The 27792-nt window shown below is 61.5% G+C and overlaps 3 protein-coding genes across 7 annotated transcripts in view; 2 read left to right on the top strand and 1 right to left on the bottom strand.

The window, feature by feature from the left end:
- The first annotated feature begins 56 nt into the window (after nt 1-56).
- On the top strand, nt 57-9238 carry DOLPP1 (dolichyldiphosphatase 1). 2 transcript variants are annotated; one of them, XM_039229686.1, is made up of 8 exons: nt 57-160; nt 3564-3664; nt 3912-3996; nt 4095-4194; nt 4411-4509; nt 5065-5193; nt 5640-5729; nt 7732-9238. In XM_039229686.1, exons 1-8 carry the CDS (start codon nt 85-87, stop codon nt 7766-7768), a joined length of 717 nt encoding a protein of 238 aa, XP_039085617.1. In that variant the 5' UTR covers nt 57-84; the 3' UTR covers nt 7769-9238. The 2 variants fall into 2 exon arrangements, with proteins under 2 accessions (XP_039085617.1, XP_039085618.1); XM_039229687.1 differs by lacking the exon at nt 5065-5193.
- A 3833-nt stretch (nt 9239-13071) lies between these two features.
- On the bottom strand, nt 13072-26164 carry CRAT (carnitine O-acetyltransferase). Of its 3 annotated transcripts, XM_039229684.1 has the most exons (16): nt 25923-26164; nt 25571-25755; nt 24289-24427; nt 23365-23628; nt 20603-20721; nt 19353-19406; nt 18656-18821; nt 18116-18290; nt 17215-17393; nt 16608-16708; nt 16100-16219; nt 15819-15941; nt 15597-15732; nt 15167-15229; nt 14290-14427; nt 13072-13968 (listed from the first exon to the last, which is right to left on the bottom strand). In XM_039229684.1, exons 3-16 carry the CDS (start codon nt 24313-24315, stop codon nt 13753-13755), a joined length of 1881 nt encoding a protein of 626 aa, XP_039085615.1. In that variant the 5' UTR covers nt 24316-24427; nt 25571-25755; nt 25923-26164; the 3' UTR covers nt 13072-13752. The 3 variants fall into 3 exon arrangements, with proteins under 3 accessions (XP_039085615.1, XP_039085614.1, XP_039085613.1); XM_039229683.1 differs by lacking the exon at nt 25571-25755; XM_039229682.1 differs by lacking the exons at nt 24289-24427; nt 25571-25755 and having other exon boundaries at nt 25923-26163.
- A 157-nt stretch (nt 26165-26321) lies between these two features.
- Nucleotides 26322-27792, top strand: part of PTPA (protein phosphatase 2 phosphatase activator) — a 31859-nt gene continuing 30388 nt past the window's right edge. The window contains exon 1 of one of the 2 annotated variants that reach the window (XM_039229601.1): nt 26322-26490. In XM_039229601.1, the coding sequence (XP_039085532.1) occupies nt 26436-26490 (55 nt within the window). In that variant the 5' untranslated portion in view covers nt 26322-26435. Of the gene's footprint in view, nt 26491-26607; nt 26894-27792 lie in introns of those variants that run through there. The other variant, XM_039229602.1, reaches the window with a different exon arrangement.

Raw genomic sequence — 27792 nt, 5'->3', positions numbered from 1 at the left:
GGCGCCTCCCCGGCGTGATAGGTCAGGACCACCGCCCCCCTGGCTCCCCATTGGCTGCTCGGCGAAGCCCGGTCTCCGGGTAAGATGGCAGCGGACGGACAGTGCTCGCTCCCCGCTTCATGGCGGCCGGTGACCCTAACCCACGTCGAATATCCTACAGGTAAAAGGCGGTCCCGCCCTGGAGGACGCCTTCCCCGGGCCGGCCCATCAGCCCCGGGCGCTCCGGCCCGCGCGAGCCCGCGGAGGGGGCGCCGGGGGACCGAGGTGGGAACTGTCAAATAGTGAGCCATGGAGGGGCTCGGCCGGCGCGCGCGCCGCGCAGGCGCAGTGGTGCGGCGATGAGCTGGGCGAAATTGTGAGCAGCTCGCTCGCGCACTCTGCGGCTGCGCTGTCGGGCCGCTTCCCCGGGTCCCGGGACGTGGGTGGGCTGTAATGGGGCTGGGGTCCGCGCGAGGCGGGAAAGGATGACTGGCCTGGACCTGGGTCCTTCCTCCCTGCCCTCCCCGGAGTCAGAGAGGCCAGACTCCCTCCTCGGCGTGCAGGGAGTGCCTGTTTCCTTCAAACAGCGCTTTGGGGCTGCAAAGCGCTCCCCATTGCTGGGAGTGTGCAAACCGAGGCCGGGAAGCTATTCGTTGTTGGGAGTACTTGTGCCTGAGCAGGGCACTGCTCCCGCAACAGACGGAACCGCGTTAGGGGACAGGCGGCCCCTGGGATCTGACTTCTGGAGTTTCCCAATCAGATGCGTCTCTGGAAGTGCAGGGTTTTCTAGGTGAGAGGTCCTTTAGCGACCGTTCTGGAAGCTGGTAGAGTGGTGTAGAGCTCGGGCTCAGAGGCATCTGGGCTCAAGTTCAGGCTGAGGCTTGGTGCAAATGCCTTCACCTCTCCGTGCCTCAGTCAGTTCATCTCTAAAGTGGGAGTGATCACCGTGCCTTCCTGCCGGTGGTGATGAGACAAATAACATGAGGTGTAAGAAGTGCTGAGTACCGTGCCTGGCACACCGTAAGCATTCCGCGTGGAACGGCAGTTAAAATTAGCTTCCCAGGACCCTCAAGCCCGACCCACCCTCCCTGGGTAGGATGACTGGGCGTTGGGTGAGGCTGGGGGCCCCTCATGGAGCCCTGCTTGCCCCCAGGAGGGGGCCTGCTCTCGCTGCTCTCCAGTGTAGAGCTGTGAGAACCTGGCCCTGCTGAGGGCCCCAGGGTGGGATGCCAGGGAACTTTGACCCTAAGTAGGCTGGGTTATACTGGGGGCGGGGCAGCCCTTACAGGCAGGGGACCCTGCCTGCCTGCCTGCCTGCCCACTCACCCACCATTATCCCCAGCACTCATTCAGGAGCTGAGCACATCCTTAGCGCGAGGCCCAGGGCTAGCTCTGCGTTTAGAATGGTGAACAGGCCCATAAACTCCCTGCTGCTATGGACTATGAAGAAAACCCACTTTTTTCTTTTATATGAGGGAAACCGAGGCCTGGAGAGGGGAAGGAACGTGCCTAAGGCCTCAGTACCTTCATGATTTCCCCCTTCCTGGCCTCTGATTAGCTTCTCTGAGTGCTCACAAACGAGAAGAAAGCCTGGTGTTCACGAGCAGCACGACACAGGCTGTGATGAGGGACCCTCTGCGGGGACCGTGGGTGCCTGGAGGAGGGGCCTCGGTGAGCCTGGGGGCCGCCTTCGGGGTCTCGGCCCCTGCTGACTCTTCTCTGGCCCCTTTCGTGCCTTCACCGCACCGATCCTTGCTTCCTTCACCCCTTCTCTACCCATTGAGCATCATTTTTGAGCTAATTAAGTGCCAGATGCTGTACTGGGCTTGGGCGATTGAGCAGGGTGTAGAGACCCCGCCCTGCTCTCCCGGAGCCGACCGCGTAGAGGGACAGACACTGGGCCCGTGTCTACAGTAACGAGTGCATCGTGAACGATGCCCTGGTTACAGATTCCCCCACAGACTTAGAGAGCTCTGCAATGGCAGAAACATTCTCTCTCTCTCTCTCTCTCACCTGTGGTGGGTACTTAATTTATGACGCGTTAACCCAGGCAGCATCTTGACTGGGGGAGCCCGTGTGTGCAAAGGTCAAGTGGGACAGGGCCAGGAGCATTCAGGCAGCTAGAGTCCCATCCTGGGAACTGGGGAGAGGTAGGAGGGAAGCAGGCGGGCTCGGGACTGCAGGGCCTGACGAGCTGAGCGGAGACGGGACTCATCCCAAGGGCAGAGAGAACCACGGAGGGGCTTAGATCAGAGGGCCGCAAGGCCAGAGTGTCCACAGCACCTGCGAGAAGGCCCGAGCGCAGCGCCGGCTGCGGGCCGGGCCGGGCATCGGCTGGGCAGCCGAGAGACCCAGGATCTCAGAGCCAGAAGGGACCAGGCCGTCAGGTGGCTGAGGAGACAAGAGCCTAGACAAGGGGAGGGCCTCACCCAGCGTCACCCAGTGTCATCCAGTGGGCCTGGGGCTGCCCCAGCCCTGGAACAGGCTTGCTGGCCCATCCTCCGCGCCCATGCCTCTTCCAAGCCCGTCCCACCGTGGATAGATATGAGTGAGGCCGGGTGTGTGAGCATCTATCTGTTCAGCCTGGACTCTGGGCTCCGCCCTGCATGGGCACCTTCCTGCTGCCCGTGTGAAGCCAGGCTGGCGGTGCGGGCCGTTTCCCATGCCAGGTTCTCAAAGCTCCCACAGCTGTAAGACGGGCGTCCTAATATCCCTTTTTCTCTGGCGCGGGGACCAAACCCTGAACCACGGCATGCCCTTTGACCCTAGGGTAGCCATGCAGTGCCTGGTCTAATGGCAAGCCTTTGGACTCACTGTCAGCCCTGCCATTAACCAAGGGGGGGAAGTGGCTCTTGTCTCTTGGCTTCAGTGTCCTCAGCTCTCAAAGGGGCTCCCAATCCTTGCACGGCCTCCTTTCCAGGCCTGTCAGGAAGGGAAAAAGCAGAAAGTAGCCAATTTCTTGCCAGTGGTAAGGCTGCCCTGCTGGGCAAAGCAGCCTCTCCCCCTCCTCTCTTGGTCCCTGTCCGACTCTGCAGGGTCCAGGGCGTGCGTGTCCGGAGACGATCCCGAGGGTCCCGAGGCCCAGGGCTCGGCTGGGGCAGCCTCAGTGCGGCCCCGTGTTCCAGAGGCACTTACATGCCTGCCCGGCCGCCTCCAGATCCGAGACCTGGCCTCTTAGTTCAGACCAGGCTGGGTTCTAATTCCCACTTTGGAGGATGAGTTTACTACCTGGACCAGGCCAGAGGCTAGGATTTTAGTCCAGATCTCACCTCCTTCTGGCTGTGTGACTTCAGACAAGTCACACAACCCATATGGGCCTCAGTGTGTTCATCTACAGAATGGGCCCAGCAAAGGCACCTGCTTTAAACTTCTGATCTATGTATGTTAGGGCTCGTGCCCATGCCTGAGTTGGTCTGGTCTGCTAGTTGACTGAGGCGTCCACGGCTGCCTGGTCCCGCCCTTTGGGCCCTCCTGGGGCCTTCTTGGTGGCTCAGGCCCCACTTGACTTGGCTGGGGGCTGGCCCCTCTTCTGACTACTGTTTTTCATTCATCCTGTTCTCCCTGTCTGTCGCCGCCCCCCCCAGGTGATCTCTCTGGCCACCTCCTTGCCTACCTGAGCCTCAGCCCTGTGTTTGTCATTGTTGGTTTCGTGTCCCTCATCATATTCAAGCGGGAGCTGCACACGGTGAGTGAGTCCGTCCCTGCCCGCCCCTCCGCCGCTCCTCCACTGCCCCCTCGCCAGGGAGGAGGGGCTCCGCACCATCTCACCGCCCCGCTTTGCCTTCCCTGCCCTCACCTTTCTTGAGGTGCCCTAGCCGGGTCCGGGTGGTTGACTGGTTGGACTGGGAGGCTCAGTCAGGGGCCACGGTCTCTGGGCCTGGGTGGTGGTCAGTGGGCGCAGGGGCCCAGCTGACCACACGTCTTCCTGGCAGATCTCGTTCCTCGGGGGCCTGGCGCTGAACGAGGGGGTCAACTGGCTGATCAAACACATCATACAAGAGCCACGGCCCTGTGGAGGTAGGGCCTGGGCCGTGGGGTCTGGGGGGGTGGTCCCCCGGTCAGCATGCCCCGGGAGCCCCGCATCCTCCCACCCTGCTCTGTTCTCTTTCTCCCAGGCCCCCACGAGGCAGTGAGCAACAAGTACGGGATGCCCTCCAGCCATTCCCAGTTCATGTGGTTCTTCTCCGTCTACTCCTGCCTTTTCCTGTATTTAAGGTAAGCGTCTGCTCCGGCCGGGGTGGCCCCGCACTGGCCCAGGCCGGCCTCTGCCAGGAACTCCGTCTCAGCTCTTTGGACGCCCCTGGGGCTTGGCCGCTGCCAGGGGTGGGAGGAGCTGCATCAAGGAAGAGATGTCCAAGCAGGATTGGGGGTGAGGGGAGGCCTGGGCTCCAGCCTGTGGGCCGAGGCCGTCTGACAGGCCTGTTTTCCCAGAATGCACCAAACAAACAACGCCAGGTTCCTGGACTTGCTGTGGAGACACGTGCTCTCCCTGGGTCTCGTCACCGCGGCCTTTCTAGTCTCCTATAGCAGGTACGGAGGGAGGGAGAGCCCCTACCCCCCGCCCTGCCCACTGGGGTCTGACTGGATTTGTGGTCCCTGTTGGACCTCCGCGGGGACCGGAGTCCCCACAACCTGTAGAGCAGTGCTGGGAAGGGGGGGTCCCAGGCCCCTCGTTTTAAAGGGCTAGGGCTCCAGCTCCCCCTTCCAGCCCAGGCCTCGCTCTCTTCTCTTGGCTGAGCCCAACGTCCTGGGGACACCTGCACACATCAGCCATCTGGCCCCAGGGTCCCACAGGAGCTTCTTGGAGACAAACTCAGAGCTGAAGGCTGAACAGAAGGCAAATCCCAGCCGATCTGTCCCTTCACTCCTGTGGTCGGGGGAGCAGCCGTTGGGGTCCATCCCCCTGCCTCCTTCTGGAAATAGATTGGAGGCTGTGTGGTCACAGGACGCTGTCTCATCTGCGTGTGGTCCCCCCCCCACCATGTGTGCACATAGGTCCTCGGGAAGCCGGCACTTGGGCAGGGGGCAATCGTGTGGGCCTGTGGCCGGCTGGCTCTCATGAACTTCCCTCTGTCCTTGGCCCAGGGTCTACCTGCTGTACCACACGTGGAGCCAGGTGCTCTATGGGGCCCTTGCTGGGAGCCTCATGGCCGTCGCCTGGTTCGTCTTCACCCAAGAGGTCCTCACCCCGCTGTTCCCTAGGATAGCAGCCTGGTAACTGCCTCCTGGCCCTGTGGCTGCCCGCCCCCCCGCCTCTGCCTCCTGACTCGGCCCCCCACCTCCCCGGGAGGGCCCTAGCGTCCCAGCCTCCGGTGGGCATGGACTGCAGGCCCTGCTTGCCTGGTGCCCTCCTCCCCCAGGGCTTTTCTCAGGCCCATAAGCCAAGGCGCCATTTTCAGTCCCCAGCTAGGCTCTCCGGGACTTAGGAAGCAGCCCGAGGCCTGGCGGGCTGTGCGTGCCGCAGGGCAGTGCCCCTGCCCGAGGTCACACTGGTGACATGTCCCGGTCTCTCAGCAGCTCCTGGGTCTCAGGCCGGCCAGAGGCTCTGTGAGCAGTGGGGGAGGGTGCAGCACCAGCCCCAGGCACCGGCGGGGGGGTCTCGCTTGGCAGTGGCTGGCGTCCTGACGTGGCCCCGGCTCTGCGGGCATCTATCTCTGCAGGCCCATCTCGGAGTTCTTCCTCATCCGGGACACGAGCCTCATTCCCAACGTGCTCTGGTTCGAGTACACAGTAACCCGGGCAGAAGCCAGGTGAGCAGGGGGCAGCAGTCACTGGGTCCTAACTCCGTGGGGCCCCCTATTTTGGGGGGGCTCCCCAGTAGCCAGGCACTTGACTAAGCACTTTGCTTATACTACCTCATTGAACCTCCCCTGGGCCCCACTTTACAGAGGAGAAACTGAGGCTCAGGGGAAGAGAGAGGGAGTCACTTGGCTGGGGACTTGCAGATGGTAGGGTGTGGGGGAGCTTGGCAAGGAACCCAGGCTGTCTGGCCTCGAGCCGTGTTTGTAGCCTCCGTGGTCCAGAACCAGATGGCTGGGCAGCCGAGAGTCTCGGGCTGAATGTGGACACCCTGGGAGTTATTTAGTGTAGACCCTTTCCTATAGGTGGGTAAACCGAGACATAGGAAGTTAGGGACTGCCTGTGAATGCATAGCAAGTGGGGGCAAAGCTGGGCTTTGGAGCCTCTTGACTATCCCTCTCCACTCACCCCAAATCCTGGGCTGGTCTGGGGAAGGCCTGGTTTCTCTCCAGGCGCAGAAGGGAAGCAGAGGTGAGGCCAGGCTCCAGAGTAAGCCTGGAAGGCTTCCTGGAGGAGGCAGAGGGGCGGCCAGGCTGGGGCAGGGTGTCACAGCTCCAGAGAAATGTGTCTGGTGCATCGTGGTTCACATTATCCTAATGAGCTTAAGGGTAAAGTCCTCGATCCACAAGGAAAGGGGATTTGAGGGGGTTAGGGCAGCCAATCCCATTATGGGTGGAAGGGCCCCCGCGGGGGCCTCTCGTGGCCCGGCCCTCCCCCACCTGGCTGGCTGCCACCTGCCTTCATCAACCAGATTTTCTGCGCGCACCTGCTCTGTGCCAGGCTGTTGGGGAGGACAGAGCGAGATGGTCGTGGCAGGCAGGGGGGACACGAGGAATGAAGCACCTGTCTGTGTGATCGGTGCCCTGGGCCTGAGGGCCTGTGATGGGATCCTGATTGGGGGGGGGGGGGGGCGGGGTGGGGGGGCCCACTGCCCAGGGCAGGCGGACCCGAGGGTAGAGACAGAGCAGGCCTGTTGCAGTTGGGTTTGGCAGAGGGGAGAGAGCTCCAAAAAGCCACTGAGGCAGGATGACACTTGGTGAGTCTGCCAGACAGAGGCCGATGTGGCTGGAGCTCAGGGAATGAAGAGACGGGGGCTGGGGCTGGGCATCTGTGGGCACGGTTCATTTTCTGAAATTGAAAAAAACTTTTTTTTAAATTTTTGTTTTTGAGAAACTGTGAGCAGGGGAAGGGGGAGTGTGAGAGAGAGGGGGAGACAGAGGATCTGAAGCGGGCACCGTGCTGACACCAGCGAGCCTTATGCGGGGCCCGAACCCTCGAACCGCGAGATCATGATCTGAGCCGAAGTCAGACGCTCAAGCGACCGAGCCCCCCAGGCGCCCTCGTTTTCTGAATTTTAAATGGGACTCTAGAACAGGTCCATTCATTCTCCGTTCTGAGCCTCGATGAGGCCTGTAGGAAGATGGGGGACACTATCCCTGCTTCCCTCGGGTCACTGGGCCCGTCATGGATGTAGCCTTTCCTCCAGCCAGATAACCCACATTCTCTGCGTAACGTCCCTCAGTCCTTCCGCCTTTGCTTACACACGTCCAGGCGGAGAACTCGCTCTCTTCTGTCTGTTTCAGTTGATAACAGACCCTGGCTTATCTGTCATCCCCAGAATGGGCGGGATTCCAGCCGGGTCCCCCTGGCTTCAGGTCTCTCCTCCGGGGCCCCACCTCTGCCCCAGTCTCCTGGCTCTGTTCCTGAACTCCAGAACCAAGGCGTCACGGGCCGGAGACACTGCTCCTCTGTGGGGGCCACATGCCAGGTCGCAGGGCAGGAGCTGGAGTCAACCACTGGGGCCACCGGGGTGGGCGTTCACCCATTCTGACGGGACTGTGGATGGGGAGGGGACAGCTGAGGGCATGGGTCCCTGAATGCCAGGAGTCCCCTCATTTGACCCCACCCCCCAGGAATCCTCACACTTGGCTCCCCCCGCCCCCCGCTTTGCAGGAACAGACAGCGTAAGCTGGGGACAAAGCTACAGTGACCGTTGAGTGTGGCTGGGTCCAGCCTCTGGATCTGGGCCGCGTGGCACCTTGCAGGATGGCCAGAATGACAGAGGGATGAAGCAGAGACCTCTACAGACCCAAGTCACCAAGTGGAGCCTTTTTTTTCTTCTTTTAATTTTAATGAACAAGGTGGACCAAAGGGCCAAGCCAGCCCCTCAGCCGGGACCCCGGAGGGCCTGCTGCCAGGGGGCCACACGGCCAGAGACCCTCGCTGTGCTGCTGCCGGTCCCTGGTCGGGCGGAGAGCGCCCTCGGCATGGGCCCCAGGGTGTGGCGCGGAGAGGGGGGCTTGCGCCTCTGGTCGCGGGGCCGGGGAACCCAGGGGGTGTGAGAAATACACACTATTTATTTTTTGGTTTTGTCAAAGGCAGACGGGCTTTTGGAGAAGGGCCGGGAAGGGCCCACCTGCTCTGCCCCGGACACCCTGCACACCGAGGAGGGGCCGCAGTCAGCTTCCCGGGGCCCTGGGCCCGGGGGACAGACCGCCGCTCCCTGGGCCCGAGAGGTGGCCTGGGGGCCCAGGAGATGAGCACCCCCATGCCCTCCCTGCCACCAATGCCATTCCAGAACTTCGTTCAGTGTTTCCTCGTCTGGGGGCCAGGGCCCAGAGCGCGCGCATCTGGCGGCTGCTATCATTGTTCTCTACCCCATATCGACCCTGCACCACAAGGGCTTTCTCCGGTCCCCTGTCCCCAAGACAATGGTCCCCTTCTGACAAAAGAGCCTGCACATGTGGGTGAGCAAACCCAGGCTGTTTACAGCTCTTTTTTTTTTTTTTTTTTCCTGTCCTGCCATCCAGCAGCCATTAGTTTTCATCTCCACCCGAACAAAGGGCAGAGGAACCAGGAGCCGGGGGAGGGGAGTGGAGCCGCGGGTGCGTGACGTCCCTGTCCCTCCCCTCCCCTTCCCTTCCCTTCCTTTCCTTCCATGTGCTCTCAACGCTCCCTTGTCCTTCCTGACGTCTTCCCGAGAGCCGGGGCACCTGCTGGGGCACCCCTAAGCCTGTGTCCGGGGTGCCGGTGCCCAGATCCCCACCGTGCAGCGTGGGACCCGATCTCTTAAGCCTAACTCTCAAGGAGAGTTGTGGAGAAGAGATGCTTCCAGACTCTTTGGAAGTTTCGAGAATTGAACCGCGCGGCTCGGACCTGTGTTCTGTGCCCCCACCCCCGCCTTTTTTCTTTGTGGAGGTTCCTAACCTGCTGCTAAAGCACAATATTCCGGTGCTTTCTTTTCTCATTTGTTCAAGACAGTGTCCAAAAGCCATTCCGGATGCCAGGACCAGGGGCCTATTTCTGGGGAAGGTTGGTCAGTCCCCACATTTTCCTCCCCGTCCCCCCTTATTTTTATTTTCTACTTTTTGCCTGAGACAAGCCAAGTGTGAGGTGGTTTGATTTAAGAAAAATCAATGAAATTGTTTACTATTGTTTTAAAATAAAATCTTGAACTCTGGCGGCTTGAGCGCGGTGACTGAGCTCACGAGAGGAAGCCTGGGGTGGGCGGCCTTGGGGACATGTGACCATGAGGGGCAAGGATACGGTGAGCACCATAAAATCACAAGCATCTCCAAGACCTCCAGTCCCTTCCAGGCCCCAGACGTGGGGTTTGAACGGCCTCTGGGACGTTTCCCAGCCGGGTCTGAGGTGACCGCAACGCCTGCCGTTCAGTTACAAGCCTGCCCGTTTCCTAGTCTCTGCCCCGCGGCGCCGTCGCACTCGGTCCGATCCCCCTCGGTGTGACAGCCCTCGAGGACCGGGCCAGCGTGCTCTTCCTAAGCCTCCGTCACCTCCGCTCCCCAGTTAATCCGCTCTTCTCGAGCGCGTGGACGGGTGAGCATCTTCCTTCGCAAGAACGAACTGCACACGGAGCTGGGTGTTTGCGGGGCCGGGGGGGGGGGGGGGGGGGGGGGGGGGGGGGGGGGGGGGGGGGGGGGGGGGGGGGGGGGGAGCATGGGAGTGAGTCGGGTACAAGTCAGACTCCAGGGCTGGTCCCGGGCACGCAGTGTCCTCCTCGGTCCACAGAGCGGAGATGCCACAGGGCAGCGCTGTTCCCCCCTCAGGGTCAGGGCGAACCAGAACCGTCTGTCCTCCCAGCAGCTTGGAGGCGGGGGCGGGGTCCCCACCGGGTTCGCAGAACCTTTAGTTCGGTTCCCGCGGCCTCCCCCGGGTGCGCGGCAGGAGGAAGCAGGTCTCCGGAGGAAGCTTCACCCCAGACTTGCTGGTGGGAATAGTTTTATATCTGTGGTGCACAAGCTCTAGAGCGAGGTGACCCAGGTACAAAAGTCACAGCCCTGTGACTGAGAACCAGCGGGAAGCAGGCCACGGAGGCAGACCCGTAAACACCTGCGTGGCGCTGGAACGAGCAGGCACAGGCTAAATTGTCTTTCCTGTTTTAAGGAAATAAAAGGCTAACTTAAAGTAATCTGTACGGAACAGGAAACTAAAGTGAGCTCTGGCAGATTTTTAAATGAATTTTTAAAAACCTGAAAATAAAAGAAGGGCGCCTGGGTGGCTCAGTCGGTTAAGCGTCCAACCTCGGCTCAGGTCATGATCTCTTGGTTTGTGGGTTCGAGCCCTGCATCCGGCTCTGTGCTGTCAGCTGGGAGCCTGGAGCCTGCTTCAGATTCTCTCTCTCTCTCTCTCTCTCTCTCTCTCTGCCTCCCCCACTTGTGCGTGCGTGCATGCTCTCTCTCTCTCTGTCAAAAATGAAGAAACCTTAAAAAAACTTCTTAAATAAAAAAACACTAGCTGAGAAACAAGAACCCAATAGACGTAGACTCAGTTGAAGAGAACCAAGCTAGAGGACAGGAGTGACATCCAGAGAGAGGAAAGGGGCTGACCAGTCCTGGGGTCCCTGAGTCCCAAGTGGACTTGCTGCCTTCACTCCCCTCGACAGCCCTCCCCACGCCCCGTCTCTGCATACCATCCCCGTCTTCGGGCAGCCCTACCCCTCCTTGTCCCCTTCAGTCCAGTCCCCAAGCCTCACCAACTCTACTCTATTAACATGTTTGAAATGAAATGTCGGTCTCCCGCCACTGGCCGGGCCCTCCCTGGAGGCAGTGAAGCCTCCCCATTCAGCCCCCCCATCCCCAGCCCAGCCAGGCCCCCTCAACCCATTCCTCGGCATCTTCCTAAAACTCCCTCCTTACTGTCTGGGGAGAAAGCCACGTGTTCCCCTGGCCCCCGGACTCGCCTCACCTGGCAGGCTCCAGTCCCCGCCCTTTCCCAGGGAAGAGAGCCCAAACCAAGTTCGTGCCAACCTGGACAAACTTTTAGGGATCTAGGCAGAAAACCAAGTGAGCGTCGTTCATTCATTATCTTCCGTGTTCAAATTTAATGATGTGTTATTGCACAAGATATACTTACAGCTGTCCTTTTTCACTCGTATTTTGCAAATACAAACAAACCACAAAAAGTCCCGCCACCACCCGCAAAGCCAAGTTCTTTATATGCTTCATTAGCCTCAGGGTCTGCTGGCTCCCAGCGTGGGGGGGGGGGGGGGCCCACAGTGCTGTGAGTCTGCTGGCTAAGCGCCTGATGTTGTCCTTGAATTTGTTTCCCAAGATGCGAGTGCCTACTGGTGTAACATCTAGACAGGTGGATTTAACACCTCGATCCTGTAGAAGTGGGTGATTTACCTCCCCCCTCCCCCAGGGGACTTCCATGCGTCCCGCATGACACTGGGGTGGGGTGTCTATGCTAACCGTGTCTTCCCCAACCAGTACTTTTTGGCTCTAGAAAACTGAGGGAGCCTCTGTAGCACGAGGCCTGTAACCTCTCAAACGCAAGGGGATGCCCTCACCCCTGAAGGACAGCTTTGGGGGAGCGAGGTCTTGCTTTATATGCAGTTCTTATTAGCACTTGAGCCTCCGGAGTCCCGGGCGTCTGTCGGGGCGCCATCCTCGGCTTGGCTCACTCCCCCTGCGCCCCTGCCGCCCTGGGCAGGGCTCACCTGGTACTCTCAGCTCCTGCGAGTCCCAGCAGCCCCCAGAGGGAGCAGCACCCCTCCCACTGTATAGATGAGGACGCCCAGGCACAGCAAGGTCAAGGGCCAGCCTAAGCGCCCCAGTGGCAGGGCAGAGGCAGCGTGCTGGGGAATTCTCTCCCAGGTCTTCTAGTTCGGGGCCCTGAGAGGGCACTCCCGCACCCCTTCCCTTGGCATTGCCCCACCTTGCTGGCCCTGGGGGCCTGAGGAGAGGCCAGGCCCAGGGCAACAACCACTCCCATCATCTCGGCCCCCCCCCTCCCCGGGGACTTGGGGCAAAGGAGCATGCCCTCCCTCAGCCTCATCAGAGAACAGGACTCAGTCCCCACCCTTGTGTGGCCGTGAGTTCCACCCAGTCAGTGCCTCAGTCCAGCTGGTGCCTCCCTGTGCCTCCTAGGCCGGGGCCCTCTGTCCTTCACGACTAGCTCATGGGTTCGGGTCTGGGCCGGTTGCCACCCACAGCCTGCTCCTTTCTCCGCCCATGGCCCTGGGTTGTCTGACTGGGTGTGGTGTTGGGGCTGCGGGCTGGGCTAGGCTACAGGGGCTCCCCTGGGAACCTCTGCTCTGCCATTTAGTGGCCTGGTGACCTGAGCCTCTCTGAGCTTCAGTTTCCTCATCTGAAAATGGAGAAGACCACAGGCCTCCACCCTCACGTGACTGTCACAAGTCAGCTGGGTCACCTCATCCCCAGGCTCAGTGGCCTCTCCCATCCTCACCCCCTTGGCCTCCTGCTCTGAGGGTCCCCACGTGCCTTCCTTAGGGCCAGTATCCCCTGGAGGGAGAGACTTCTCTCCACAAATAGCCTACTCGATGGGGGCAGGACACCCCGGGCCTGCTGGGTGTGGGAGGTCAGGGGCACGTACAGGGCTCTGATTGGCTAGACTGTGTGACCTGGTATCCAGGTGGCCCCCCGGGGCAGGACCAGGGTGAGCAAGGCTGCCTGGCCACCACCGTTGGTGGCGCGTGGGGGTGGCAGCCTGGAGAGTCAGCTACACACCGCCTCACCCAACACCCCACGGTTCCTGGGGAGGGTCGTTCTCACTCACAGCCTCTGGGACAGGGAGGCCCACGTCTGTGGAGACTGCAGCCCCGGGTCTGGTGCCCTTCCTGGTCAAGCGCCCTGCGGGTGGCACTGGCCCGTGGCTCCATGGCCTAAGCCCCAGGACCCTCCTCCTGGCCGCTCTGGGAGCCTTTGGACCCACTGGCTGCTTGGACAACGGCTCCCAGATGCAGGGGATGCTGAGAGAAGGCAAAGCCAGGCGTGTGCCCCACGTTGCCTGCCCCCTCGGCTGAAACACCTCTTCGCTGACAAATTCCCCTTTATTAATCACCTCGCGTGTTACTGTGACACAACCATGAAAGTGGCTCAGGAGTCGAGCTGAACGGAAGCGGGCGAGCTGGGGCCCCCGGGCCACACCATCCGAAAGAGTGCGGCAGGGGGAGGTCATGCTGCCGCGCAGGGCGGGCGGAGGCAAGGCCTTGGGCTTCGCTTACCAGCACACCTTGCACCCTGCCCTTGGCCCTGGGGAAGGCTAGAGCCCCCGATAGTCCTGTCTCTAGATCCTTGGGAGCCTGGGGATGGCGATTGGGGTACAGACACCAGCTCAGCAGTGCAGAGGGCAGGGGTGGAGGCTGGCGAGAGCCGAGCTCGCAAGAAAAGGACTTCCCAGTCTTCCCAGTCTGCTAATCTGGGGAGGGACAGGGACAGGCTCTTCTGGTTCCTGTCCCCGCAGGAAGGCTCCTGGGGGGACACACCCGACACCTGGGTCCGATGTCCTGCTTAGGCTCTGAGCTCCACGGAAGGCACTGGCTCGGGCCTGCAGGCCCCGCTGGGGATGCCGTCCATCCCTGGCTCAGGCAGATCTGCGGGGCCCGGGGCAGGGGTGGGGGACGGTAGGGAGCCGGAGGGGTGGAACCCTGGTGGGCTGCCCAGCCCCGGTGGCAGCTGGGCCGGGACACCAGCAGGCCTGAGCACAGGGCGCTCACAGCTTGGCCCGAGGGTGGTGCTGGAGCAGAGCGCGCATGTCCAGGAGAGCCTTCTCCAGGTAGTGCGCCAGGCGGGCGGCGTTTGTCTCCGCGCAGCTGTTGTAGGCCGACACGGAGAAGTTGATGTGAGTCTCCATGGGGTTGTAGCAAACGCCATAGCCGTCGGGGACCACGGGCCCGAAGAACATGACTGTGTCTGTCTTGGCAGGGACCTGGGGACGGCATGGGACTAAGGCTCTTGTCCCACCCCGTGGGGCAGCCAGCCTGCCCTTCCCTGTTTCCGCTGTGCCCCGCCTGAGGTACGCTCTCCCCTTCTCCAGCCGGCAGGTTACTCCTCCTCCTGGGGGTGCAGTTCTGGGACCACCCTCTGGGGGGCCCTCCTCGCCACTCCCGAGGGAGCTTTAGTTGCTCCCCCCTTGAGGCGCCCCTGACCCTGAGTACTCCGCAGCTGGGTCTGTTCTGTCCCACCCTGGGGCACCTGGGCAGGTGGGCAGGGGCAGGAGAAGCCAGATGGCTCCGGGCCAGTGACCCACCTGGCTGGTGGAGAGGTTGAAGTGCATAGCGATGGCGTAGGACGTGTCCATGAAGATGTCAGGCATGCTCACCAGGTCCTCAATGGCCTGCAGCTTCAGGCCCAGCAGGTGCCGGTCAAATGCCTCCCCGCGGATAGCCTGTGGGAGGGGACCGTCAGCCGCAGGGGCTGACGGGGGCGTCCCTGCCTTCCCGAAAAGCCTGCGGCAGCAACCCCCCTTCCATGTAGTGGTGCCTCGGAGTCACGAGACCAGAGGGTCTAGGCAGGAGAGCCCTCACTTCTCAGATGGGGAAACTGAGGCTCGGGGACCTGCCCAGGGAGGGGCAGTGTAGCCTTTAAGAACACAGGCCTGCAGCTGGGTGGCCTGGCCCCATCCTGGCTACGGGGCCTTGGCCGGTCACTTGGGAGTCTCAGGGTCTTCATCTGCAGAATGGGGATGGGTACTGAATTCCCCTCCCGGGGTAGCAGTGACATCAAAACGGACCTCTGTATGTGACATGGGCAGGGCCTGACACACAGGTGCTCAGAGCCAGATGGGAACCTAGACCTCCCGTCCCTGACTGCAGCCCAAGCCGTCAGAGGCCAGGAACCCCGCTGTCGGACAGACCACGCAAACCCTCAGCACCCGGGGCTCTGGGGCCACCGAGGAGAGAGCATGACACACGACGCAGAGGCGAACGTGGGACCACCAAAGCCACTGGGCTCAGTCTCAGTTTCTCCAGCTTTAAAATGGGGATATTCGGCCTTCCTCCGGGTGCCCCATGGTTTGGGGAGGGGTGGCTCGCGCCAAGGGTGAGCGGCTGCTGGGACAGACGGGGAGATGGACGGCTGGGAGACGACAAGGGTCAAGCACACAGGGACAGCAGGGGCTCACTCACCTGGTCTGTGTAGGCTCGGTGGGCTTGCACGGCCTTCCGCAGCAGCTCCACTTTCTGGTGCTCCTAAGAGGGGCGGGGTAGTTGAAGTGTGTGTTCCTTCTCTGTTCCTGCTGCCCGCCCGGGGTGGCCCGCTCTGCCCGGCACTAAGATCCGAACTCTCTGAGAGCAGGAGCCCAAACTGCCGGCCCCCCCATCCGGCCCGCCCATCCCTCCGGTCAGTCCTCAGCCAAGGCCTGAGATGTAGGCAGATGCTCCCTGCTGATGAGTGAACGTCTTTATGCCTTTGGCTGCCAGGAAGCTCAGGGTCAGGGCCAAATTCATGACTCCACGGGGGAATACAGTAGGCGCTCAATCAATGTGCACTGACAGAACACACAGGAAGGGAGATGGCTCAAGGCCAGCTTGCCTGCCCTCACCCCAGCCCTCTCACCGACACGCTGGCGTCATCCATGGCTTTGACGAAGGTCAGGGAGTCTGTGGAAGCGGAGCGGATGGTGTCGGTGCGGCCCAGGTGAAACATACGCAGGGAGGCGCTCTCGTACGTGGCACATGCCTGATTGTAGATCCTGGGTGGGAGAGGGGGCTGAGCGCACCCCTGGGAGGTGCCCCCCCCCTCCAGCCCCAGGTCGTGGGCAGGCGAGGCGGGGCGCACCTGTAGTAGGCCAGCTGTAGTGCCATCTGGATGAAGGCGTCCGGGCTCAGCTTCTCCGACTTGGGGAAGTCCTTCCCAAAATGGTGGAATACCATCACCATGATGTCCAGGTCCTGGATCATGCTGGGGGGTGGGAGAGAGGTGGGTGAGGAGGGGGCACCAGGTGGCCCCAGCCAACCCCTGAAGCAGTCTCAGAGCCAGCCAGGTGCAACGGCAGTCCCCGGGAACAAGGGGCCCGGCTCCTTCCCCCGACTCAACTCGCCCAACTGCACCGCACTTACATGCTGAGATTCTGCTTGGCCTTTTCAATGTCGCTCTTGATCTCAGGGGTGATGTTGAACCGCAGCTTCTTGGGCATGGGCAGGGGCACCATGGGGGACCGCACCAGCTCGGGTTTCTTCCTGCATAGGACATGGGGGCCTCAGGCTTATGCTGGGGCCTCAGGGGTCCCTGGCTCCATCCCCGGGACTGAGGTGCAGGGCACGGGTTCCTGAGGCCAGAGGGAGCCAGCCTGGGGAGACTCTGGGTTTAGAAAACTGCCTTCACTCCAGCCTCTAAGGGACCACACACGGAGGGGGCCTGGAGAGGGAAAGGGACTTGTCCAAGGTCATGGAGCTGGGGAGCGGCAGAGCCAGAACTCAAACCAGGTCAGATGGGCTCTAAACCCCTGCCTTCTTCTGTCTTCCTTTGAAGCCTTCCCTGGCACAAGGGAGAATGGCGTTCCCCCACAACTGTCTCCTGTCACCAGGAGCTCGGGAACCATGTGGAGGGTGGGACAAGCACACTCACGTGAACTCAATGACGTGGTCCACAAGGGCAATGATGGGGGGCCCCTCCGCCGCCGCGTGCTCATAAACAAGCCCGCAGGAGCCGTCTTCGGCCACGATGAACTAGAGAAGGGGACGGGACCCATCAGCCCCCGGTCCCTGGAGCCACACTCTGCTGGTTGGGTCCCGTGGGAAGGGCCTCACCGAAGCCATCTCAGGGGTTATGCTGACTTTATTATTGTTATTATTAATAACAACTAATACTCACCAGGGGCCTCAGGCCCATTTCAGGCCACAGCAAGCACGTCCCATACTCACAGATCTCACTGAGTCCCTGAGTCATTTTACAGGTGCAGAGCGGGAAAGTCAGGGCCACGACCGTGCCGCTCTGCCTGGCCCCGCATCCTAGCTCTCTCTGATGTGCAGAAGAGGTGACAGCGGTTTCTGGGCTGGGCCCAGTAATGACAGGCTGACTGCCTGGTTAATTACAGCCGCGTCCACCTGCTGACTTCCCACCTGCTTTACTAGCTGGGAGGCCAGGGACGCCCGGGCCGGGGGCAGGAAGTCCCAAGTGGGCTAAGTTTGGGTGTGCGTCCTGCGGGGGTGTCAGGTCTCCGCCGGGTCCACACCTGCAGCGTCTTGTCGAACCAGCGATTGCCGCTGTTGAGCTTGCCACCACCCCCGTGCAGCATCTGGCCGGCCACGTGACTGCGGTACACATCGTCTGAGACCCGGGGCATGGGTGCATCCAGGCACACGGTGAAGATGCTCTTCTGGATGGAGCGAACTGACTCCCGGTTCACCTTGTCTGTGGAGGCATGGGGGAGGGGTGCGGGATGGGGGCGAATGTCAAGCCTGGGGAAGCCTCGGATGGAAGCTTCCAGAGCATGCACCTGGTGCTGGGCGAGGGCTTTGGAGCTCTACACTCAACAGGGCCCTGGAGCATTGGTGGCATGGTGGTGAGCATAGCTGCCTTGCAATGGGGGGGGGGGCCTGTACCCCCTAGCGCTCCACGAGCCGGCGCCCAGTAGTGGACCCACGTCAGAAATGAGGAAACAGAGGGGCGCCTGCCTGGCTCAATCGGAAGAGCATGTGACTCCTGATCTCGGGGTTGTGATCCCAAGCCTCACCCTGGGTGTAGAGATTACTAAAAAAAATTCAATAACTCAAAAAAAAAAACCATGAGGAAACTGAAGCCCCAGGTCACATGCAGAGCCAGCACAATGGGCAGGGATCCAGCACAGGGGCTCGGCTCTAGGGGCGATGCCCCTGACCAACAAAGGATCTGGAGGGAATGTAGAGGCAGAGGTGAGGTCCGCAGCCAGAGGGCTTGGACTCTTACTGTAACCTGCTACTTACTACAGGGAAACTAAACCCAACCAAGCCTCAGTTCCCCAATCCGTGAAATGGGCCAACAGCACCCGCTCTGAGCTGAGAGGATTCGGTGAGAAATGTGGCCGCCCGGGGCCTGGTATGGGCAGAGGCCAGGATGTGGGCCTCTCTTCCTTCTTCCACCCCACCCAGGGGCACCTTTGATGAGGGTGCTGTAAGCCTTGGCCCAGGAGTTGCGGTGGTTGGAGGTGAGGATGCCCACGGGCTCTTTGTTGGTCTGCAGTGACGAGTTCCAGATCTTCTCCAGCTGCACAAAGATCTGGTCCGACGTCAGGGGTGTCCCATCGCTGTGGTACACGTCCAGCTCAAAAAACTAGCCGGGCAGGGCAAGCGGAGAGAAGGGAGGCGGGGGGGAGGGGGGGGTGTCTCAGGCAGGCAGCAGTCACCTCCCACCCCAGCCTCCTCCTGGCCCTGGCAGCCCAGAAGTCGCAGCCTGCGTCTGTCCAGGCCCTGCAGAGGGATGAGCCAGGTCACAAGTGCGAGAGGGGAGAGGGTCCGTGCACCGCTCTCCCCAGGCTGGGGAGAGCCTGTGGCCCCTCCGGGCTGCCCTCAGGACTTCAGGACCTCAGTACAGATGCCCTGGGGCCTGGGGCCTGGGGGGGGGGGGCTGACTCTTGGCCCTGCCCCCTCCTCCCCTGCCGAAGTGGGGGGAGGGGGAGGGGCCGGAAGCCCACGCACTTGGTAGTTGTGCACCACGGTGATGTGCATGGGCGGCTTCTTGGTCTTGCTGAAGCTGATGACCGAGTCCTGCTTGGGGCCCGGCACGCGGCAGGAGGACAGGATCTGATAGTACTGGTTCATGCACAGCGGCTTCCCCCCCAGGTACTCCACGGGCAGGGTCTCGCTGCGGGGGCAGAGGGACAGTGAGGGGGCCACCAGGCAGCCAAGCAGGGAGGAGGACAAGACCACCGGGGGGCTGCTGCTGGGCACGGTCGGGGGCCGGGCCAGGTCGAGAAGGGGCTCACGCAAGCAGTGTCCCTACCACGGCACTCAGTGGGGGCCGGGGGGAGGGGGGGCGGTCAGGGCTGGGCTGGGGCCCCCCAGCTTGTGAGTTGCCCTGGAAACTCCCTTCCTCCCCGGAGCTTCAGTTAGCCAAGGAAGAGGGGAGGCAGCGAGTCAGCCCCTGGGGTCGTCTTTGGCTCCGACAGTGTCACCAGGAGGCAGTCCCAGCAGGCAGCTGGAGCAGAGGACCTCGGTGTCCCAATCCCCAGTCTGTCTCCCCAACCCCAACAGAGGCTGGGCCCACAGGAAGGGAAAGCGGCCGGGACCTGGACCTGCCCAACACCTGTGGGCCACAGGGAGACACTGGAAGCCCTGGGCTCAGCCTGGAGTGGCTGCAGTAATGGGGGGGGCGGGGCAGGGGCGGGCCGCCCACCTGTCAATCATGGCTTTGAAATCCAACACGCCCTCAATGAATTTGGCAGCGAACCTGCGGTGGGGGGGGGGGGGGGGGGGGGGGGGGGGGACCAATTAGAGATCAGAACCTGGTGGGACACCCCAAAGGAAGCGCCAGGGTCAGGGACACCGGTGGGGTGAAGGGAAGGACCTAGTCAAGGGAGGAGACCAATTGCTTCACCCGGAACCCACTGCTTGCAGAAAGCCTGAAGGAGTTCAAGCGCAGGACCTGTGTTGAGGCCTGGCTTGCCCTCTGAGCCAGCTTTCTCTTATCTCTAGAGGCTCTGAGAGGGTCCAGGGAGATGCTTTTGGCCAAGTGCTGGTAGGATGTGGGTGTGATGAATGGCAGTGCGATTACAGCTGGTTTACTGGTTGGTACTGGCTGATTTCCCCCACAAAGGGCCTGAGGCCCTGAGCCACAGCCTGGAGCCTGGAAGGAGGTCACCCTTCTCTGAAGCGTCAGTTAGAGAGGGACCTGAGACCTTGGGGGATGGGGAGTATAAAATTGGGAGGGCCATGACTCAGGCTGTTCTCTCTGATTAGGTACCTTCCTGTTTGGGGGCCTCTGTGTCTCCCAGGTCACCTCCCTCAACCTGACCTTCCCGCTTGGGTTGTCTGGACCACACCAATCAGGCTTGGCACCTGGGCTGCCCCCCTGGCTCCCAACATGGGGACCCCCGGCTAGAGCCTGAGCCTCAATTCTTGGATGCCCTGGTCCCTTTAAGAGAAGCAGGTGGCAGCCCTGAGTCGCTGGTCCTTGGGCAGGAGATCCCTGTCACTGGTATTTTTATCCCTGGTAGTACTGGAACAGAGGCCAGGGCAAGTGACATGGCCGAATGTGGAAAAGGGGACTGTGTACAAAGGTCACTCCTGGGGCCAGCGGAACAGAGAGGCGGGGGTGACGTGTCAGAACTGAGGTGAGGGGTAGCTTCAGGCTTACAGAGAGGGAGGGGACACGGTCCACGGTGTGGGTGACAGTTATGAAACTTTCAGGCCAGGAAGACCCTGCTTCCGCCCATCCTGAAAGGTGACCTCGGGCAAGTCTTTTCATTGCTCTGGGCCTTAGTTTCCCTGCCTGTGAAATAGGGATGATGCTCCCTGCTCCATAAGGCTGTGGGGAGGGATGAAAGGTAATGAACAGAACTGGGGGCCCTGCAGTCTCCCAGGGGACTCGACATCAGGGCCCTGGACATGCCCAGAGCCCTGTCCCAGCTGCAGCCACTCACTCACCGGAGCTGTCCCTGCAGGTCCACAAAGTCCTGCTTGGGCAGTGCCACACCAGGGCTGGAGTAGATGACCAGGGGCTGGCGGTACTGGAGGTAGGCTGTTTTGAGCCACCACTCGGACAGCTGGAGAAAGGACCACAGCCTGTGAGTAGTGGGGGTGGGGGGTGGGGGGGAAGGGGCTGGGTCCCCTCTGCCCCCTCCATAGAGCACAGCTTCTCAAAGCGAATGCTCAGAGCAGAGCCTCCCACCCCCTTCAAAATCTTATCACTTCCCTTTACCCTAAGGCAATTAGCATTAGCAAGAGAAATCAGACAACACTGCCAAGTAAGAGATTCCAGAAAGAAAAAGACTGGCAGGAGACCTGGGGGTGGGGGCGGGGTGGGGTGAGAGAAGAGGCAGAAATGTGAATCCCTTTCCTTTATCTTACAAGCTTTTCGGCAATGATTTTATTTTATTTATTTATTTATTTATTTTTTTATGTTTTATTGATTTCTAGGAAAGAGAGAGAGAGAGAGACAGCATGAGCAGGGGAGGGTCAGAGAGAGAGGGAGTCACAGACTGAAACAGGCTCCAGGCTCTGAGCTGGCAGTCAGCACAGAGCCCGACGCGGGGCTCGAACCCGCGAACCGCGAGATCATGACCTAAGCGAAAGTCGGACGCTTAACCGACTAAGCCACCCTGGCGCCCCTCGGCAATGATTTTAGTACTTTTAGAAAGACAAAACATAGGAACGACAGAAAAGGGAAAGACACATCAGGTGAAAGTCTGATGAATGTATATTTGACCTTCCCAGGCAGACACTGTCTGGGGAGGCAGGAGCCCAGGGCTCAGTACAGCTCTTGGGACCCCGGCCCTCCCCTGGCCTTGGTTTCGTTGGCATCAGACTGGGGAGCAGACGCTCCCTCGGATCTCAAGGTCAAGGCCGACTCCGGGAAAGCTCCCTGTGAGGATAAATCACTGCCCTAGTGACAAGATGTGGGTGCCAAATCCATGTCTCCACCTGGTGGTCTGTCCTCTGCCTAAGGGGTCATTTCCATCCGGTGAACAGTCTCTCTGGGGACCAGCCATGGGCAGGCTGTTAAAGACCCCCGTCTCGGGGCTGCGCAGACTCCCAAGTAACTACGACCCTTGAGCCTTACGTGCTGACTGTGATATCCCCCTCACTCTGCCCCTTGCAAGCATGTGCTTGAAACGCCCCTCTCAGGCAGGTCTCTAATCCCGGGGGCGGGGGGGGGGGCCCAGACCCACCCTGTGTTTCTGTCCCATCTCAAGCAGCAATGGGATGCGCCTCTTTGCCACACAGGCTTCCCTTGGGGAACTGCTGGGCTGTGGCCAGGCAACAGGGAAGACGATGGGCCCAGGGTGCATAGCAGGCCAGTGAGCAACCACCATCTGCTGACTTGCGGCCAGAGGACAGGGCTCCTGGTGAGCCAGACCCTCCTGTGTAGCCCGGGGCCTCCCTGAGAGCTGCTGTGTGACTCTGGGCTTTCAATCTACCCCTCTGGGCCTCGGCTTCCTCACCTGTGGATCTGGGAGGGGCAGACAGGAATTCCCTCCACTTGGGGACAGCCTTGGGGATAGCCTGGCTGCCCTTCAGCCAGGAGCCCCCACTCCCTGGGGATGTCAGGGCCTCTGACCAGAGTTTGGGAAACCCAGGAAATCCTTGCAGGCGTGGGCATTCCCCCTACTGAGAATCTGCCGGGCCCTGTGCATGGAGAAGGGGTAGCTCCGCCCCTTTAGCTTGAAGCTTCTGTTGGAAAAAGCAATTCTGGGCTAACAATGCCAGACCACAGACTCTAAGCGCCTGCCCAGGCTCCGTACACGATGCCCCCCCACCCCGTCCCCCGTTGATGACTCCCACCTCCCGTAGGCCCCACTCAGAAGAACATCTCCCACTTTACAGGCCTGAACCTGGCTCTGGTTCTCTCCTGGAGAACCGGCTCCCCCCTCGGCCACCCCCTTTAGGTCTGGACTGCTCTCCGTCAGCATCTACCTGGTGCTGCCTCTAGAACACATCCTGGAGGGAGGGAGGAGCACGGCGCCAGCCTCCTTGAGTGCCTCCCCCCATTCCTGCTTCCCTCCCAGCAGTCAGAGTGGTCCTTTCCAACTAGGTTTAGGTGTAAGACTGCCCACAGGAAAGCGCTTGGAGCATAGGCGTGGACCTGAGTGACAGGTGATTGGATCTGCCACTGAATGCCAGGTTTGAAGCCATCCTGCGGCCGGCCCCCTCCCACGGTGCTCCAGGCCACATTCCCTGCTCTGATGCCCCCGCCCCACCCCCGCCCCAAGCCACTGCACTGAATTCCAGCCTCTGTCTCTGAACGCGCTAGGCCATAGCCACCTTTCCCTGTGTTGTTCCAGATCCAACAGCACCTCCTCCCTGCCCTCCGCGCCCATTCAGCCCCACATCGCTGCCATTCTCCTCTCCTTTCCTCCTGGCAAACTCAGCCGCCCGAAAGACCCTCATCCACTCACTCTGTCCTGTTTCGTCTCCTCGCTCCCCACCCTACTTCAACGTCAGCCCCAAGGGACCGCGGACTGGGTTCTTCTTGCTCACTCGAAGCCCTGCCTGGCGCCAGGCACAGAGCAGGCGCTCAAGAAGCTGCAGGGCGCAAATGGATGCGCCAGAGCAGCCAGTACTGGAAAATTCGGGGGGAGGCCAGCAACACACAGGCCGCAGCGAGGGAGGCTCTCGTAAGCCTCTGCAAGGGCCCTGTGGGCACACCGCCCCCCCCCCCCATCCCCGGCCTTCCCAAGCCCACTCACCCAGTTCTCCATCTTCCTGGCCCTGCGCTCCAGCCCCTTCTGCAGACGCTCCCCTACGCCCCCGGGGGTCTGAAACTCTTCCACCAGCTGCTTGGTGTGGGTCCACTCCTCCTCGCTCACGATGGGCTGCAGCGCCTTGAGGTAACCGTTGAGGGACTGCTGGAGCGCAGGCACAGGCAGCCGCGGCAGCGAATCTTGGTGCGCCTTGAAGCGGCTGGAAACCTTCGCCAAGGAGGAGGGCTTGAGGAAGCCCAAGGGCTTTACCTGCAGACAGCAGAACATCCTGCTCATTCTCTGGCTGGCTCTGGAAGGCCCTCTCAATCCTAAAAAGCTACCGTCCTGGGCACTTATGTACCAATCCTTGGGGTCAGAGCTGGCCTCTTGGGTGGCACCCGCCTGGCTTTTCAGCCCTCAAACTGTACAGTGTCTCCGCCTCTCTGGGGCCTGCAGACACAGGTAGGGCTAGGGGAGGGGGGTGTGGCCACTGGTTCAAGTCGGGATGGATGGCATCTGCTGGGGGCGGCAGAGCGGAGAGTGGCCTCTCACCTGTCTGGAGGCCCACACACCAGACCCCGCCTCTCTCGCCCTGGGACCCTGAGCCAGCCAGCCAGCCAGCAGTGAGGCGACTGCTCCTGCCCGGGGTCCCCACCTCCTTGTCGCCCACCCTTGCTAAGTTGAGAAAAAAGAGGGGGAAAAAGAGGTCAGAAAGAGCCAGATGACAGCCGCTTGGGTTTTTACCTGTCTGCGGGGTGGGGATGGAGGGGACACAGGGGCAAGCAAGAGCTGAATGGCCGGGGGTGAGGGGGCGTGGTGAGAGGTGGCAGAGAGAGTCTGGGAGGCTCTGGAGGTAGGCAGAAAGAGAGACAGGAGATCCAAGGAGCTGGCAGCAGTGGGTAGGCAAGTGGCAGAGGATCGGTTCCGTACCTTCTCTTTCTGCTGCCCGTCCTCCATGGCAGGACTGAGGTTCTGAGCCCTGTCTGTCTGCCTTGGACCGGACCTCTAAGCCTAACTGTGCTACCAAGGGGGTGAGCAGAACCTAGCAAGAGGCAGCCACTTGCCCGGGCTGGAAAGAGAAGACGAGAGCCAAGATTCAGGGGGGTGGCAGAGGTGGCAGTGGCAATGGCTGCGGTGGCCATGATGGGCACCCTCCCTAGCTTCCAGGAGTGGAGGATTAGGGAGCAGGTGAGGGGGCCTGGGAGCAGGTACGGGCACAGGAAGAGAGGTGGAACGCATTCCCCCTTCTTCCCTGCATGGGCCCCGTGCCAGGGAGGCAGGCCAGGAGGGATTAAAAAATCCACCTGTTGGAATCTGTGTAGGTCTGTTTAATGAAAACTTGGCTGGAGGCAGAGACTGTCTGGCCACTGAGGTTATACCACAAGCCTGAGATCAGACCTGAAAACTGGGGGTGGCGCGAGGGAGCGGACGCGGGGAAGGGGCCCTAAGTGGACAGTGGCTGCTAAAACTCCATCCCCTTGTCCTCCGGGGCTCTTGGGAGTCCTTCGGAAGCCGTGGCTTGTCCCGCTGGAGGCCAAGAGTGAAGGACTTGAGGCACTAAAAACATAAACCATAGGAGGATGCAAGTTTTGGGATTCTGCTAGATTTGAGTCACCCGAGCCAGGGGATTCTGGCCAAGTGTCTGCTTTTCCCAGCAGTAAAGCGATCAGGCCACCCAGCAGGTCCTGGAGACTGTCTGTGAGACGGAGGAGAGGACACTGCCCAGGTGTCGGTGGCAAAGGTGAAGTGGAGTCTTCAGGTCGTGGGAGACCTGGAAGAGTCTCTGGGCCAGCGGATGGGTACCCTCAACCCTCTGGACTAAGGAGTAACTAAACATCCTTCCTGACAGACAGGAGATGCAAGCAGAGATATGCTTAGGGTAAACAGAAAAGGTACTCAAATCATAGTGACAGCACTGCCAGCTCCAGGCTGCCCCGGGGGAGCAGATACGGAAAACGGGGGTGGGGGAGGGACTGGTGCAGAAGAAGGGCACCAGGCTGCCACCTGCAGCCTCCAGCCAGTTCAGAGGACTCTGAGAGCAGCCCAGCTTGAGGCTTCCACGTGAATTTCTCTGGCCACACACAATTCCCAAGGGGCCATTTGATAAGCCCAAGGAGACGTGACCAACGGGGTGAGGCTGGAGAGGCGGCTCTGGCCTGGGCAGAGATGGCTCGGGCTGAGCGAGTGACAGGTGTGTGAATCAGAGAACAACCTTCCCAGAGACATTCCTGGCTTCGCGCTCCGTGGCTCTGGGTCTAAGGGTGGAGGTGCAGGCTGAATCTTGGGTCCCCACTCTCTTTCCCGGGTGGCTGTAATTTACCGCCTCGAGATTTGGGTTCGATCTGGTCTCTGACCTTGGGCCTCAGTCTTCTCCTGTTCCAAGCGGGGTTAGGCCACCTGCAGATCCCACCCCAGCAGCTGTTGGCTAGGCAGGACAGTGGCCTCCGGGCCCCGTCGCCTCGACAGCTTGTCACTCCGTTCCGGCGCAGCCGCGTGTCTGGCCCCACTCACCGCCCAACCGCCGCGCCCAGGGCCCGCCAGGCCGGGTTCCCGGCCGAACTCACCACTGTCCTGGACGCGAAAGCCAACATCTTTGCGGCCCTTCCCCGGACACAAAGTCCGCTCGGTTTCTCGCACTGGGCAAAGTCCGCGGCGCCACCGCCGGTGTATCTTGCTACAGTCTCTGGGCCAAGGTCGCCGAGTCACCGCCGCCAGCGGGGAGAAGCGGCCCGGCGCCCACCCACCGGGCCTGGCGGGCCGCGGGCTGGTGGCCCCGGGAAGGAGGACTCTTGGGCGGGGCCACCAGCCGGTCGCGGGCGCGGGCCGCTAGGCGCGAGCCCGGGGCGGGGCCACGGAGCGGGGCGGGGCTGACCGGGGGCGGGGCCAAGTGCGCAGTTAGCGGTCCCGAGACCCCGCGAGGCGGTGGAACCCCGGAAGAGGGGCAAAGCGCAGGCTGCGGTCCGGCTCTCCTTCTCCCACCTCCAGAGGTTCTCTCAGCTGTTGGAGGCGGTAGTGTGCACCCTCAGTCCGTTTGGTGTCCTTGAACGCTACTCTTAGAGTGAAAGGAAAACACAACCATGTCAACAAGGGAATGTCCGCCACTATACTCCGGAATAGGATCAAAGATGACAGGTGGGGAGCGCCCCGCACAAGCATGGCTGCCGCGTTCCCGTCGCCGGGCGGACGGAGGGCTGGTAGGAGGGCGAGCGGGCCTTTGGCGCGCATGCTCCCAGGTGCCCCGCACCAACATGGCCGCTGCCTCCCGGTGAGCGCCCTCGCGCGAGCCGGCCGTTGCTGGGCATGCTCCCTGAGTGCCCCGCACCAGCATGGCGGTCGTCTCCACCCGGGTGACTTTAATTCTCGGTTTTCGGTTCTAGCCGGCCGGTGCTCAGTTCTCTTCAGAAAGCTCTGAGCGCCTGGTGGAGCCGGGGAAAGGAAGGGGGTGCAGGGGTGAAAGGGGAGAGGGGACTGCAGGTATCCGGGCCGGCTCCTGGCGAGAGGAAGATGGCTGAGGGCGAGCGGCAGCCGCCGCCAGGTAGGACGGGCCGGGCCCGGCCTGGGTGGCGGCGCGGGGGCGGCGCCCGGCGCGGGCTCGGGGAAAGGGTGTGGTGGCGGGGGGCTCGGCGGGAGAGGGGGTCGGGAGGTGGAGGAACTCGAGCGGCAGAAGCTGCTGGGCTCCGAGGAGGAGCCGGTTGAGGGGCCCCGAGAGAGAAATGTTGGGACCTGCGGGGCGGCCAAGACCCCGGGGCTGCGAAGGGGCGGTGGGTTGGAGCGCGACACGGGGACTTGGGGCGCCCCGGCTGCCAGAGGGCTGGGAGGGCAGTGATGTGGCCGGAAGGGGAGGCTTTTTCCGCATCTGGGCTGCGCGTGCCCAAGTCCGCTCTGGAGCTGGTGGGGAAACTGCCAGGGCCGGGGGCCAAAGTGATTCTGGTGGCTGCCTTCTTTACTCGCCCCTGCCCAGGGGGCGAGGGGCGGTGCTCTGTGGGCCTGCGCCCGCCTGCACCCGCTCTCCAGACTCTTCCGCACCCTCCTACCCCTCTCTCCCTCTTGCAGCCCGGGCTGTGGAGTTTTCTTCCATTGGCTGCAAATTAATAGAGAGAAACTGCCCTTGGTTGTGTAAACCGCTGATTAAAAAAAGCTGGTTGTGCAACATGAGCCTGGCCTCGCCATCTGTAACTTTTATTGTCACTGTGGCGTCGCTTTAGTTCATCTCCAATAACTGGGATGCAAGTGCTAGGGAAGGAGAGGATCTTCTTAAACCTGCTTTCCTGGAGAAGGGGAAGGCTGGTGGCGGTCCCCTGCCGCCCCCTCCCGAGCTGAGAAGGACTGACCATAGAGAATTTAAAATTCCGACGGGGCGCATAGGTTGGCCAAACACAGCTCATGTTCTTAAATCACCGGATATTCCTTGTCTTGTATTTGGGGATCCCTGGG

Source organism: Hyaena hyaena, unplaced genomic scaffold (assembly GCF_003009895.1).
Source record: "Hyaena hyaena isolate Hyena2069 unplaced genomic scaffold, ASM300989v1 scaffold_38, whole genome shotgun sequence".
NCBI classification, from domain to species: Eukaryota; Metazoa; Chordata; class Mammalia; order Carnivora; family Hyaenidae; genus Hyaena; species Hyaena hyaena.
This window is presented reverse-complemented; position numbering and strand designations above follow the sequence as displayed.

Bases quoted from the DNA above. Each gene is read 5' to 3' on its own strand.
- DOLPP1 (XM_039229686.1), top strand. From the start codon at position 85: ATGGCAGCGGACGGACAGTGCTCGCTCCCCGCTTCATGGCGGCCGGTG. The intron at 3,665-3,911 runs GTGAGTGAGTCC...TCTTCCTGGCAG, and splicing joins TCAAGCGGGAGCTGCACACG to ATCTCGTTCCTCGGGGGCCT. The intron at 4,195-4,410 runs GTAAGCGTCTGC...CTGTTTTCCCAG, and splicing joins TGCCTTTTCCTGTATTTAAG to AATGCACCAAACAAACAACG.
- CRAT (XM_039229684.1), bottom strand. From the start codon at position 24,315: ATGGAGGACGGGCAGCAGAAAGAGAAG. The intron at 18,291-18,655 runs GTGCGTGGGCTT...CTGCCCGGCTAG, and splicing joins CCGTGGTGCACAACTACCAA to TTTTTTGAGCTGGACGTGTA. The intron at 15,230-15,596 runs GTGAGAGGGCTG...CGCCCCTCTTAG, and splicing joins TGGATGACGCCAGCGTGTCG to GAGCACCAGAAAGTGGAGCT.